This window comes from Pelobates fuscus, chromosome 2, assembly GCF_036172605.1.
Source record: "Pelobates fuscus isolate aPelFus1 chromosome 2, aPelFus1.pri, whole genome shotgun sequence".
NCBI lineage: Eukaryota > Metazoa > Chordata > Amphibia > Anura > Pelobatidae > Pelobates > Pelobates fuscus.
In genome coordinates this window covers 192,300,954-192,316,843 of record NC_086318.1, presented here as the reverse complement: position 1 = coordinate 192,316,843, position 15,890 = coordinate 192,300,954, and the positions used below count along the sequence as shown (strand labels likewise).

General features: G+C 38.9%; 1 protein-coding gene across 3 annotated transcripts; it reads right to left on the bottom strand.

Annotated features, from left to right (window-relative positions):
* Window positions 1–11,339: 11,339 nt before the first annotated feature.
* TPBG (trophoblast glycoprotein) lies at window positions 11,340–15,289 on the bottom strand. 3 transcript variants are annotated; one of them, XM_063443030.1, is made up of 2 exons: window positions 15,062–15,289; window positions 11,340–13,878 (listed from the first exon to the last, which is right to left on the bottom strand). In XM_063443030.1, exons 1-2 carry the CDS (start codon window positions 15,195–15,197, stop codon window positions 12,941–12,943), a joined length of 1,074 nt encoding a protein of 357 aa, XP_063299100.1. In that variant the 5' UTR covers window positions 15,198–15,289; the 3' UTR covers window positions 11,340–12,940. The 3 variants fall into 3 exon arrangements, with proteins under 3 accessions (XP_063299100.1, XP_063299099.1, XP_063299098.1); XM_063443029.1 differs by having other exon boundaries at window positions 11,343–14,427; window positions 15,095–15,154; XM_063443028.1 differs by having other exon boundaries at window positions 11,343–14,427; window positions 15,062–15,150.
* Between the last annotated feature and the right edge of the window lie 601 nt (window positions 15,290–15,890).

Sequence of the window (15,890 nt, the reverse complement as noted above, 5' to 3'; positions counted from 1 at the left end):
AGGACAACGGATTGTTTTCCTGGCACTGGAGAGTCCCTTTAAATTATGCCTGTCTAGTGTTCTTCATTGCTCCACAACAAGTATAACACAATGTTCACAATGATTTATATTAATGTACTCAGATTGCCTTATCCCAAGTGAGAAGGATATTATGAACCAAAGTACTGCCATTATTGTAACAATATGTAAGGGCTAAAAAGTGTAAAAATAAAAATAAAAATTGATTTATAAAATAGTCTAATAATTTGAGAATGTGCATCAGAATGTGCAAATTACAAATTTTAAAAAAATCTTTAAAAAATACAATATGAAATTGTAGCCATTTGTTTTCCAACACCGTCCAATTACTGGAATCACTGGGCTTCGTGATCAACAGACCCAAGTCCGCACTGAATCCAGCTCAGACAGTGCAATTCCTGGAATTTGAGATCGACTCTAGAACTTGTACTCTACGTCTGCCCACTTTAAAGATTGCGGCCACCTGCAGGGAGATCCGCAAGATACTACGCAACCAGCCATCCATCCATCCCTCCCTCTACGACGACTCCTCGCGCGGATTGTGGGCCTCCTTTTCTCATCCATACAGGTGATGTTCCCAGGACCCCTGCACTACCGGGCCATGCAATGACTCAAGGCTCATGCTCTCCGCAGAAAGCCAACTTACGATCAACCAGTTCTAGTGCCGAACTCCAATGGTGGCTGAACTTCATGCAGGCCTGGAATGGCCGGGCGATATTCTGGACTTGCCCCGACTTCGTGTTGAAATCAGATGCCAGATGCTGGGTCTGGGGTGCCACTGACGGAACGGAGTCCACAGGAGACATTTGGACTCCACAAGAACTTTCCATGCACATCAACTGCCTGGAACTCCTGGTGGGATCATTCGCGATCCGCAGTCTCACGAAAGATAGGTCAAACTGTTGCATTCTGCTTCGGATGGACAACGTCTCCACGGTGCGCTATATCAACCACCTCGGGGGCACCCGCTCTCAGGCACTGGTGAAATTGACAAAGGAGATCTTCGACTACTGCCTCCCTCGCAACATCACCCTGATAGCGGAACACCTACCAGGAGAATCCAATCTGACCGCAGATTGTTTTTTGCGACATTGGAGGGACATATGGGCCTGGCAACCCCTCAGATATTCGATAATGGCGTACCAGAAAGGTCCACGCCATTTCGACTTGTTTGCCTCTTGCATCAAACGCCAGCTACCGGAATTTTACAGCTGGCTACTGGACCCGGAGTGCGCAGCGATGGACGCTTTTCTACAGATATGGCTGAGACGTGGGGCCTACGCCTTCCCCCCTTTTGCGCTGATAGCATGGGTTCTACACCAGACCTGCCTCCAACAAGTAGCGATTCTCCTCCTCGCACCGCTGTGGCAGAGTCAACCATGGTTCCCGGACCTTCTGGAACTGTCCCACGAAGATCCCCTACTTCTGCCAGACGAACAGACACTTCTCAGGAATCCGAGAGGGGATCCACATCCTATACGGCCGGCTCACCCTAGTGGCTTGGAGTGTTTCCGAGGTTCCTGGCGCACTGGAGACCTATTGCAAATGGCTAAGGATCTGCTGTGGGACTCGTGGGCGCCTGGTGACAAGGAAATGTTACCTTTCCACCTGGCAGTCTTGGTCCAGTTGGTGTATGGGACGCAAACCTTGATCCCTTTACACCGCCTATTTTGTCGATTCTAAACTTGCTATCATCTCTTTTTTCCTCTGGGAAGTCTTATCGTTCTATTAACGTGGTCCGGTTGGCCATCTCAGCACCCATGTTCCGTTACAAGGGACGCCGGTGGGCCAGGACCCTTTGGTTAGCCAATTGCTCTGCAGGAACCGACTACAAAGCCCTCAGGGCTCTAAATATACCCAGCTCTGGGACATTGGCATGGTGCTATGGTTTTTACGCAAATGGCTGGCAAAGGATAAACTCTTGCTGCGTCAACTCACGGCGAAGTTTACCATCCTTCTTTGCTTGGTCTCCTTTCGGACAGTTTAAGATGTGCATGCTTTCAATGTGGACACGTTCTCTTTTTCCCCGAAGGAGTTACCTTTCGTGTAAAGTCGGATTTGGTCTTGGTCTTCTACCTGTTATTCCCCGCTGACCCACAACTCTGTGTCGTTGCGGCGCTTCGCTCTTATATTGAGGCCACCACGTCGCTGTGCTTCCTATAGACTGGTGATGTTGCAGTTGTCAAGAGGAAGTGCTCCGCATATGTGTTCCTTTATATACCCTCTGACTGATTCTGATTGGCTCTTTATTTCTTGGTCTTTTTTCTTTGCTGCTATGGAGTTAGGAAGCGAATATTTGCATTAACTTTCTTTACTGTCATTATTAAATTTAAGATTATAGGTACACTAATGCTAGCATAATCTTCAATTATTTTTTGTGAAGCAAATTCATGTTATGTAATAGCTTCTCACTTAAAGTGAACACAGCAGCCACAATATAACAATCTACCGCTGTCTAATTTATACCTTTTCAACAGATTGCCTTTACATAAGGTAGATCCAAATGTGTTGGCTGTCTGAAATTTTCTTCCTTGCAGATGTAAAGGACTATGTGCACAAACTCATATGCTCCCATAACACCCATGGCTGAAACCCCGAAATAAATACACTTTCTCCCCCCCCATTCTTAAGGCACACATCATGCATTCTGGGAAGATTTGAAAACATGTATATCCCAACGGAGCAGAATACTTATAGTTTAAGTAGAATATAATTACACAGAAGGAAATGTATCCAAACCTACCTATTATGTCTCATATTACAGCCTTCATTTAGTAAGCTTTCTATATAATTAAATACTGTTAGAAAAACGTTCCAAATGATTTAACTACAGAAGTCACCAGTAAAGTCCATGGGACCTTTCGCAGATAAATTATTTGGAAAGTTTTTCTAACCTCATCATTTGGAAAACATGAGAATGAGGCCTATGTCTCTTCCCTTACTACCAAGTATGCCTGTATTTTATATCTCATCCAAACCTTTCTTTTACCACTTCCAATATTTCTCTTGAGCTGCCAGGTAGCTCCATATTTTTAGAACAGTCCTACAATCACACAATCACATATTAGATTAATCAATTAACTCATAGTCCAAGAATATCTACATTGCAGTCAAAACATTCTTCTCTTTTTTACGATATTTGGTATGATATTCATTCTTATCTTCACTTTGTGTCTGATTTGTTTTTTTCGTTTGCAATTGCAATCTTGTGAACAGGACTCTCAAAACCATCTGTTTTGGTATCTTTCCATCTCAAAAGGTCCAACACGAACCCATACTTATGTACTAAAATACCCAAATAGCTAAATACATACATACATACATAGCTAAGCTAACCCACAGACTTACAAACATTCATAACTAAATAGCTAAATACATACAGACATACATAACGCACAAATAGCCACACGCAGGTATTCAAACATACAAACATACATACACGTATAGACAAACACATAGTCATATGTATACCAATATGCCTACAAACACGCATACAAAATGAAAACAGGCTAAAACTGAGGCTGCTTAGTAAAGCAGGGGAACATGTAAAAAAAAAATCCTGGCTACTGATGCCCTCCACACCATAACTTAATTGGCCTGAGTCTACTCAGCATGGGCTTGCATTCCTCCTGAATCTAGTTTTGCAATGCATTGAGATATACTATTATTATATTTCCACTAGTACTCAATACCACTGAAAGATGGATTTAGCTGGTTAGGGCTGTGATACCCCAAGGTTTTGCCCTGCTCAGGTCATGCAGACAAATGTAAGATAGCAATTTAGTGCCCAGGATGCATGGAACATGTTGGGATGGCTCTGCTATGGTACTCACTTTTAACCCAGTGACTTATAAATACAGGACACCACAATTAATATACCTTATGTCTTGTAACATGTTAAACTTAATTGTATTTACTTCTTCACATGCAGCATCCAAATCTGTCTCCATATGAAAAGTGTGTAACTCCTCCAAAGCAAAAAGCAGTAGGACATGGACACTTTACCCATGCTCTGCCTTCCTTTCAGGCCATTTTCCTGAGTGCGCATGGTTTCCGAGAGGGCAGAAGACCCTGATGCTACAAGCTTTAATCATAATGGAATATGAGTGTGGCCCATACATGCGTACAGTTGGCGGGGACGGCCCCTCCTAAATATTGTGAAAGGCCACTGCTTATTTGGCCTAATGGAAGCACCAGCCCTGCCCATAATATTTTTATGACCAACAATATGCAACATTTCTCTACTTTCACAATATTCTTATCTAATTATGGAATGTAATTGAGAGTGGTGTGCTTTGCACTCAATCAGAATATATGCATGTATTAAAATAGGGATTACTTTCTGGGTTATTTTATGAAGTCTTAATGTCCCCGATCTGGACAAACAGCAATAAGCAGTAACTATCTGTGGGCTTTCAGATTGCAAAATTCAGATTATGTTCACATGATTTATCAATATCCCAATTCTGGAAAGAAGCCTCTGGCTTAACTTTGATGTATAAAATATTTGGTGTTTAGTGAATGACCACATTTATCTCCTGTTTGGTCAAACTAAGGAACTTTATTACACAGTTCCATAGACCCACATTTGTATTGTCAAGCATGTGTTAGAGTATATTAGCAATTAGCAGCTCCTGGCAGATGAAGAAGAATTTGACAACACTGAGAAGTAAGAACATCCAATAAGTATATCTCGCATAGCACCCTCCACAGAAGATGCAAACTAGCAGTCAGTGGCAGAACTAACTTAGAGTTTTGTCTACTCTATAGGGCCTGTGAGGGTGCCCTATTGTTCAGGTGTGCTGCCTTATATTTATCTCTGTAAGATCTAGCATATTAGCGCTGATCCTTTGTATATATTTTAACTTAGAGAAAACACTGGTGCAAGAATTATTTTGGCCTCCATCACAAGGATGACCAAGAAGTAGAGGCCATTTGCCAATCATTGTAAGATATTATTTAGCGCTGAGCAGCATTGTTTGCAACTTGTAAGCATGTTTTTGTAGTGTGTGTGTGTGTGTGTGTGAAAGTAAGGGTGTATTTGTGTGTAGTGTTTTTATGGTGTGTGTGTGAATGTAGGGATGTATTCGTGTGTAGTGTTTTTGTACTGTTGCCATTTTTAAGCAGTGGTGTACTTGTGTGTGGTGTTTGCTTTTGAATGTAGGAGTGTGCTTGTATGTAGTGTTAGTGTGCTAAGGTATGCATTTGTGTGTAGTGTTTATTGAATGTACAGGTGTGTGTGTATATAGTTGTGAGAAAAAGAAAGCACACCCTCTTTAAATGCTATGGTTTACATATCAGGACATAATCATCTGTTCCTTAGCAGGTCTTGAAATTAGACAAATACAACCTCAAATGAACATCAACACATGCCATATTACATGATTTTTTATTATTATTATTATTATTATTATTTAAGCAAAGATAAAGTCAAAATGGAGAAGCCATTTCTATAAAACTAAGTACACCTTATGATTCAATAGTTTGTAGAACCACCTTTAGTAATCATCATCCTGTTGCATCACCTAATTTAAGCCAAGCTTGAACTGGGGGACAGATAGCTTCACATTTCACTCTAGAATACAGAGAAGTTCATGCTCGAGTCAATGACTGCAAAGTTCAGAGGTTTTGTGGCTGCAAAAAAAGCCCAAATCATCACCCCTCCACCCCCATGCTTGACAGTTGGCATGAGGTGTTTGTGCCTGTATGTGTTGCTGTGCATTATGGCCAAACATTTTTACTCTGGTCTCGTCTGTGGTACTTTGGACATTGTCTTGTGGTTTGTTCACATGCAACTTTGCAAACCTAAGACGTGCTGCCATGTAAAAAGAAGAGGCTTTCTCCTGGCAACCCTTCCAAAAAACGCACTTTTTCAGTCCTTTTCTAATTGTACTGTCATGAACTTTAACATGCTAACTGAGACCTATAAAGTCTGAGATGTAACTTGTTTTTTTTGCAATTTCTCTGAGCATTGAGTGGTCTGACCTTGTGGTGCATTTTCTGTGATGTCCACTCCTGTTAAGATTGGCAATTATCTAGAATCTATGAAATGGCCAGCAAACTGCTAAAGCATTGGCTTTATAGAGGTGGTCATCAGGACTGTATTAGCTGCGAGGAAAACAAGGCATTTGCCAAATGCCCAGGGCAAATGTCTTGTTAGCCTTGCGGCTAAATGACAAGCCAGGCGGGCAGGCGGCGCTGGCAAGGGAGCACTTTCCCCTGAGCTGTCTGCTCAGCTCCCTCGTGCGCCGCAGAGTGATGCCGGTCACCTGGAGCTGGAATATGACGTCATATTCCGGCTCCCGGCATCACTCTGCGGCGCACGAGGGAGCTGAGCAGACAGTGCTCCCTCACCAGCATCCCCACTAGACCCCAGGGAGAGGGAGAACCTCCCCCCACCCCCCCAGCATTCCCAAAGGTAAGGAGGCTGTGGGGGGGGTAAATTAAAAAAAAAAGTGAGTGTGTTAATGTGAGTGTGTGTTTGTTAGTGAGTGAGTGTGTGTCTGTTTAGTGTGTGTGTGTCTCTGTTAGTGCATCTGTTAGTGTGAGTGTGTGTGTCTGTTAGCTAGTGTATGTGTATCTGTCAGTGAATATGTGTGTATTTAGAAGGCGGGGCCGGGGGGAAGGGTGGGGTGGCGTCTGAGTTTTGTCCTGCACAAAACCAGGATACACCACTGGTGGTCATACTTGCTGATGATCAATGAATCAAAGGTGTTTGAATAGCAGCACCTGTAAGCTACTTATACTCTTAGTTCCTATGGAAGCAGTAAGAGTGTACTTAGTTCTTTACACATAGCTTCTCCATTTTGGATTTCTGTTAATAAATCATGACACGGTAAATATTAATGTGAGGTTGTATTTACCTAATTTTAAGACCTGCTAAGGACCCGTTTTCCTGACACTATAGTCCCCTAAATAAATCCATTATTCATGCAGGCTGTGTAAGTCACAGCCAGGGTTGCATAAAAAGAAACAAAAGTGATTTAACTCCTAAATGTTAGAGAATTGAGCAGTGAGACTGTAGGGGTATTACTGCTTCATTAAGCAAAAATGTTTGATGTCTACTAGAATCCCTTTAAAGTGCAGGTTAGGTTATAGTAAGCTATGTTATGTATTTTTAATCATAGACCAGAATGAGAGCCAGTTGATTGGTGTAGCATCTCAGTGGTCGAGGGGACATCTTGGTAAATTAATTAAACTGTGATTTTGTTGGTTTTTTTTTTTTGCAAATAAGCTAATTTTGCCTATGGGTTTAATCACTAAATGCTAATTTGTAGTACCAAGAAAATCTGATTTGGAAAATTCTCAAGTTCAGCTGTAGACTAAGCTTGGCTATTTTAAGTTACAATTTTGCAATATAGTATTCAATTCACATCAATTAAGTGTTTAGTGGATAGATAAAATCTTATAGTATGCTTGTGCTCTTCCTCGCATCCTGCCCATCCCATGATACACAAATGGAGCTATTATGTTTGACTTTTTTGCTACATAGTATAGAGGGGAGCTCCATTTAGACTGTGTCTGCAATAATACAGAGGGAAAGAATGCTAAGCTGGTAAATATGTTTCTCTGCAGGGTGAAAACTAGTTTAAAAAAAAAAAAGGGGGGGTGAGAAAGTTTGAGTTTTTTTTGTCTAAATTTGATGAGAGGGAATGTTTGAAATTACTTTACTTTTAAACTTAAAAAAAAAAAAAACAACTCCTTAACACACGTTTTTTTTCCCCCTTGGAAAAACATGAAATGATGTTTCAAGTGGTTTGATTGATGTATTGGATTGCCTGTCAGAAAGCAATTAAAGCAACCTAGGAAAGGTCACATAGTATACACATGGGTCACTGTCAGTCCATTGTGAGCAATACATCAATTGACCTATTGTACCACCTACGTTATATGAAAGCAGTCTATAGCAAATGTTTTATTTTATTTCCATATAACAAAGTATAGAACATTTACATACATTTCACTCTTTCGGCTAATAAGGTGACTAGCCTTCTGGCTGGGAAGTGGCTTGAACTTGCTGCTATGTTTCTTAGAAATTCAATGAATGTGAATGGTTTCTCTAAAGTAAGAAGTTGTTGAGATTTCATGTGTTGGTTTATGGAGACTATGTATATGTTTCACATATTTAGCAAATACATGTCTGCCAGTTCTGGTTAATACACTTCTTGCACTAAAACAAAAAAAATTAAACTTCTCAGTTAAATGCCAGGTCTCAAGCTGTTAGCAGACAACTCTCAATTAACTTTGGAGTAAATTCACTGTGTTTTGCAGCGCTATCAGGATCCTTTTTGGCTACAAAGAATTATGGGAGTTGCAGTCGTCTAAAACATCCACTTGCTGTGCTATGAGCTGGAAAGTTTTATGGGAGTTACAATCGATGAAGAGCTGAAAGACTGTATTAGGGAAGTGTAGGAGCTTCCAATTTCTTTTCTCAAGGCTTTTTACAGTTTGACAGTGTGCAGTTTTGTTAAAAAAAATCACTGCAAAACTTACCGCCACAAGGCAAATAACTGCCTATTTATTATAGAGACAAAATTGTTCATGTAGAAGTTTTACCCGACTGGGTCCACTGTAGCATTATAAGAAAAATAAGCTGCATTGTGTGAAATTGGATATTTGACATTTTATACCTTTTGATTTCTTAATAAAATGCGTCAATTGCAAATGTTTTCAGCCAACAATATAAGACTCAAATTCTCTTTTTTATGTGGCAGTGATATGATTGATTATTTTGTGGCGTTAAATGTAATTACTACTAAAATTAAACCTAACATATATCAGGCCACAAGGGTCTCGTAGAAGTTAGATGAACTAAATGATTGAGTGGTTTTTTTTGCATTGTTCAGAGTCTCTTTCCAGCACTGGACATGGTGTCTGAGAAAAGCACTATGTTATCTGGCTTGAGGAAAATAAGGGCATCTTCAAAATTCCATTGCTTCACACGATTTTCATTAATTGCATAACTAAAGGATTTGGGGAGTTATTCCCTAAACTCTGAATTGTAGTGAGATAAAATCTAAATGTCAAAATTCAGGCAAAAATAAGTGATATTGAGAAATTCTTCTGTAAAGCTGCCATCACTAAATTTAGCCATTTGGATTTTAACTGTCTGCTACAGAGTTAAGTGAATAAACCCTTTAGTCTTAACATATGAGTAACGGTGCTCAATAATTAAACTACAACCTCACAGCTCTTACATTTCTAGACTAATGCGCAATCCTGTTTAACCATAAAAGTTAAAATAAAAAGTTACTCATTGAGACAAACAATTCATAAAGGAAAATACAAATGTTTGATAGGATTTCTGGTTTTCTGACAGGATTATTCACGAATGAGTAAACTGACAGGAACACAAAGTGAACTCAAATCTTAAATTCTAGACCAAATTAGCTAAATCGGAAAAGTTCACCAAGTCGGTTATGTTTTCAGTTGAACTATTTTGGATTAACCCCTTAAGGACCAAACTTCTGGAATAAAAGGGAATCATGACATGTCACACATGTCATGTGTCCTTAACGGGTTAAACTGGAATTCACGTTGAATTCTCGATGGAATAAAGAATGAAAAGATGTTCTACCTTTATTAATTATCCCTTATATCCCTGAGACACCTTACCGACATCATACCATTTACCTCTATCGTGATAGGACTTTTACACTTTAACAAAGTCCCAGCAAGTACATATGTAAACATATTCATAAATAAAGGAACATTGACTTACAGTTAAATCAAACATTCTGAAAGGTGTATATATGTCATATATACTTCCACTTTTTTATTGTTTACTACAGGGAATAGTGCTTTCAAACATAAAATTATTTATTTGCAATTGCAACTTCCCTTTATTAAAAATCGATTTTCCAAGTTTTTTTTGTTTTGCTTCTAAATTAAGTTTGGGCGCAAGATATATTGACCATATAAAATAGTGTACCATCATTAAGGGGTTTATTCACTAAACACGAATTTAACGTAGAGAATTTAAAGCCAAACTGTACAATTTAGCCAAAAAAATGTGATATACAAATAAATACCAACAGTCAGTTATTTTAGCCTTATTTGTAGAATATGTTTTTTAATCACTATAACTTTTTAGTGAATAAACCCCTAAATGACCAGATCCATGGAAACATGAGAAAGATGAGTGACACTAAACACTAAAAAATTTTTGGGGGGGAAATGAATATAAAATTACCATATATACATACATAATCACACTCTTTTCAGTACAAAAACAATTTTGAGCACAATTCAAATTAGGGACATTTTGTCCGGACAGCATTTGTTCTTTCTTAGTATATTCACATTAACCTGTCATATTCCAGAAAATAAGTAACACATTATTTGGAGTGACAATTCTGAAATAAATTTAAAATAAAAAAACTTCAAAAACATTTTCTACAAATATAAATGTGATTTCCAAATGTACAAAAAGGGGTCATTTTTTTCAAATTAAAGCACAATATGTGTACAAGTCATAAAACAACATTTTGGCATCCCTCTCACTTTTTAAGAGCCGTACCTTCAGTATACAACATAAACATACTGCAATAAAAGATATGCAAATACCTACAACTTAGAAAAGAAAGTCGTACTTTTATAAATGACTGGAGATCTAGGTTCCTTGTAAAATGGTTCTCTGACATAAATCATATTAACAAATTCTGACAAGGGATGATGTAAAACAGACGATGAGGAATGACTTTCCCTTGAATTTTACACTTCACATTATGAATGGCAAAACATAAATGGAAAGTTTTTTTTTATGAACCCTCTTACATCAGAGTGTGAACATAACCTCTTTGTGCACTAAATAAATTAGACTTGCATATAGAACCAACACTTTACTTCAATACTTATTACATGCTAAGCCCTGTATGCTTAAATAATACTTAAATGGAAATGTGACATATCATCGGCTTGTTCATTTATTTTAAGTTTATTTAATTACTATGCCTAATAGTATGTGTACAGTCAGATATTTAAATGCACTATAAACTGATGGAGTTTAATACCATAGTTTGCAATTTATTTGTGTAGAACCATATACAATTACCATTTACCAATACCATTTACATAATAAATGTTTGTGTGTGTATGGGGCAGCAATTTAACCCTGAGTGCCAACTTGGTAGTGAGCGATTTGCCCGTATTCCTGGCACTTAAATTGTTAATAAGACACTATAATATGCAAAGTATAATTCCACATTCAAATATACATGTAAAATAGCAATAGTGATGTAGCTACCCAAAGAATGAGTACTTTGGTACAATATAATTTATCTTATCTTACACAGTCGCTAAATATTTATAGACATATATTTATATATAGCAATGAAACAACATACCGTATATAGAAATAGAAAAGTGTATGTTCCAAATCGAAATAAAAAATAATAATTTAATTACACATTCATTTTGACATAAGACTTTAAAGGGCATTTTTGAAATATTTGCTTTAAGACAAGTTCAAGAAAAAAAAAAAAAAAGATAGATATTGCTGAAATACATTTTGTCCGAAATCAGCTTTTCACAAAATGATTTCACACAGCACAGGAGATATTGATCCCTTCAAATAAAACGTATCAGAGATGAGTTAAAATATACATGCACTGACCCTTGCATATTTGGGAGCAATTTAAAAATGTATTAGACATGCAAATGAAAGATTTCACATTTTAGTAAAAAAAAAGCTACAAGAGAGGTATTTTGTACACAATAATGATTAAATAAATTATTTGTTACAATCAGAGATTGAGGGGGGGGGGGGGGGGACACAATGGGGTTTGTTGACAAAACCAGGAATTGTTGAGAATTGAGAAAGGAAATGCAAATATTAGTCCACAATAGCACAGCTAGGACAATTCTTCACTCAGATATTTTTCTAGTTTGGCTGCTTTGGTCTATAAATTAATTTCTCTTCTCAACTCTTCCCATATCCTGATCTAGGGAAATAAATATAGATTTGTATACTTGTGTGTATTTTTTCTTCAGCAGTTACAACGTTTTTAAGCTATTTAATAGGCACTATCCAAAATAGTTTCCTGCACATACTTCCAAAATTAAAAACAGGTCAGAGCAAATATTGTCATGGATAATGTAAAAATGTAACACACCAAAAATTATTGTAACATAGTCTTTATTGAATTTGTAATTATTAAAATTGTGCAGTTTACTGAAAACCTGCTTTTTATGTAAACTGCATTTTCTTTTTTCTTTTTTTACAAAAAAAAATAAGAGTGCAAAAAGCATTATTGTGTGAGTTCTCAATTTAGATTTTCAAATGAACAAATATACTTCTACATGCTCGTTATAGTATGATCCCTATGCTATTCATGCTAAGCTCTGAAACAAGGTTAGCTGTCTAACAACATAACAGTTTGAAGCATGACAGAGCATCCAAAGACCAACGAAACAACAACAACAAAAATCTTAGGGGAAAAGAAATGCAATTTTATCTTTTTAAACTATTTGAGGCAGTTGTCGTTGAATGGGGTCTGAGTTGGCAATGGCTTGTACTAGCCAATTTAAATGTGAATCAGATAGAAAAAAAAAACATGAAAGAAAAAAAAAACTCCTGTACTATTTTTTTTTTGTCTTTTGAAATCCCTTCCCCAGGGATTAATCCCACAACATAAGAAAAGCAAAGAATGAGTCAAGTCTCTTGTGTATGGATATTCAGCATGCGAGGATATTCAGCTTCTATAGTACAAAGTTAGAATGCAGCAATAAACTTCAGTCAAACAGAGGCATTCAAAAGCCCTGCATGGTGTCATTTTTTTGTGTTCCAGCAGGGAGAGAGGAGAGCAAAAACAGGGTTTGATGCATTGTCTATACACAAGGTTCATGCATAGTTAGTGTAAGTGTTGCTCTTGTTTGAAAATAAGTTTTTTTGTTTAACATAACAGAGTTTATGTTCACGTTTTTATACATCTGAGTTTGAACTCAAGTTTGTTAACCGGGGGTCTGCATTGATCTCATATCTGTAATGGTATCCCTCCATGTGATCCCTGCAAGCATCTCTTATGTTGTACATCCACTTTTTGATGCCTTTCCTGTTCAAATATAAAACTAGCAGGAAGATTACACCAATAAGAGCTAGAACGATGCCCAGGAAAACATAGGAGGTCTGCAAGCTGTTGTTGTCATCAACGGATACACATTCAACTTCTGCGAATTTAAGCTCAACAATCGGTGTGTCTCTCATCTTGTCCGGAAAGGAACACAAGAGACTGGGTGCTCCCTCCACTATTGTAGTCTTATTTAGCCATCTGGCAAAATCCTCAATCTGGCAGTCACATACCCAGCTGTTGTTGTTGAGGTTGATTAACAAGCCTGGTTGGTTAGGAAGATCAAAAAGCGTGGAGTTTTTCAGGCACTTCAGAGCATTGTTGCTAAGATCCAGAGTCTGGAGCTGGCTCAGGTTTGTAAAGATCCCTGGCTGCAAACTCACCAGGGAATTGTTACTCAGGTCAAGATGTTTAAGGCTGGGCAATGAACTGAACGTGCCCTCAGGCATATAGAATATATTGTTCCCACTCAGGTCCAGTTTGCGGAGGTTGTTTAAAGCTCCATTCTGCATGGATGCCTGGAACTGAGAGATTAATGTTTCATTGCTAAAGGAATTGCTGAGGTTCAGTTCTTGCAGAGGGTTGCTGCGATGCTCTCCCCATTGAAATGAAAAGTTGCTCATTCTCTCCAACATATTGTGGCTGAGATCAAGATTTCTCAGACTGAGTAGGTTGCTGAACACATTATTACTCAATTCTCGGAAGTGGTTCCCACTGAGATTAAGGTTGGTTAGATCGAGTAGAGGCTGTGGTTGCGTGAATGCCTCTTTTTGTAGGCTTTTTATGTTGTTGCCTGTAATAAAGAGATTCTTCACGTAAGAGGGAATATTTTGTGGCAACTCTACAAGATTCTTGTTCACACATTTTACAGTCGTGGCAGCCTCAGAACATTCACAGGAAGTAGGGCAGGTGGACTGTTGCTGGGACCAAGCTGAGCCAAAAGTCTGGACCAAAACAAGAACCAGCAGGGCACCTCTTTTACTTTTCCCATCTCCACCCAATCCAGGTCCCCTCCTGTCCCTCCTCCAGAGTCGCAGGACATTAAACAGATCAGAGGAAATCATCTCCCCTGACTTTGCCCTTAAAATTCACACCCAGGGCTTTTGGGGCTTTCACACTGAATTATTTTTTTTTTTAAATTCCGGAGCAAAAGATTAACCAGTCAAGATAGTAGCAGTATGCTAACCACAGAACTTTTCCTGGCAAATGTGTCCAAACACGTTTTTGAAGTTGCAGCCTCGTGTGAAGAAAGCATCAACCACTTCACTCTTTTTTTTCTTTTTAGTCTTTTCCTCCAGATCCACTTCTATTTAAAAAAAAATCACTTTTCTTTTACAAATGCCTAAAACAAAAACAAAAAAAGAGAGGAAAGATGAAGAAAGGTGAAAACTAAAAATAAAAATTGATAAAATAATCCTTCATCCAAGCTTTGCAATCCCTCCCCCAGGAAAACATTTGTCATTCTTCTTTGGCTTTTCCTTGACTCCCTCACCGCCTTTGTCATCAGGTTAATTCAGGCTTCATGTTACATTATCCACGCCTTTGATCATCTCCCAAGGAATACCCCTCCCCCTCACCCCCCCACCAGTTAACATGCCATAGTGGGTCTCACACAGCAGGAGTGAAGTACACATCTTACTATCACAAGACAGAGAGAGCACTCCCTCACTGTGAAGAACTGGTACTGTGTATGATAGCATTTATATAGGCGCCAACATATCCTGCTGCTCTTTTATATAAAAATGATATTTAGAGGTGAAGAGCTCCCTGCTCAAATGAGGGTACAAGAAGAAATAAAGTAGAAAAAAACAGTACATTCCTGACTTTTACATGAGAATTAGGCAAAGAACAGAGCTCAACAACTGCACCAGTGAAATACAATGTAACTTGTTAGAACACAGCTTTTCTTTAGCATTCTAACAGCGTGAGAGGCTAGGAAATAAACACTGGCAGTTACACCCAGCCTTTGCACATACCCAGTGTGGAAATAGTAAATCTGGAGCAATCACCTTCCTGGAGCAGCAGCCAGCAGTCAGCACAGCGCAGGAAGCAGCAGCTCCACGCCGAACACAGGGCTCTTACTTCTCTCTCCTGCTGCTCTAGCTGGTCCATCCTCTCCGGAACAAACCATTGGAGGAGCAAACAGGGGGTGTTTTGATTGCAGTTATTGTAAACAGCAAAACGCAGGCGTGTTAGATATGTCCTTAAATAGCGGCATGCTGTTTTATGGAAAGGAATAATGAGCTCTCTACGTTAAAGTGTGCGTTCTGGGAGTCCTGGAAGCTGTTATATAAGTTTTAGGCTGTGTGGGTTGGGCATGTGCACCCCTCAGTCACTGTGAGCTCGCCCTACACTAGCTGTGAGCCTGTTTTCTGGTGTGGAAGTTTTTTTTGTACAGCTGCCCACATGTTCTAAGAGCAGACTGGGCTCTCTGTCACACTATGCAAAATAAAGTTTGCTCTGTTTAACTAATAGTGTGTACCAGGTAAAGGTTAGGAGCTGTACCTGGAAGGATGGAGAGTAGGCATTGGGAGCTGTGGGATGGTCCCCAGATGGAGGATAGGTGAGAACAGGCAGGGGAGGGTGGAGGCTGGGCATCTACTCCTACATCATGGACTGGGAAGCTGCAGGCTGTTGGTCCTGGCTGTTATGCATGGCTCACATAGTAGTTTCTGGGTGTTATAATGGAAATAATTAATACAAAAGTAAGACAACAGACTTGGGGGTTAAATATAAAACAAGTCTAGAAGAAAAGTTTTAAAAGTAGAACAAACAGTAGGAGCCGCCTTCTGGTTTCCACAGTGA

Coding starts and splice junctions, on each gene's coding strand:
- TPBG (XM_063443029.1), bottom strand. CDS start 14,149: ATGATTTCCTCTGATCTGTTTAATGTCCTGCGACTCTGGAGGAGGGAC.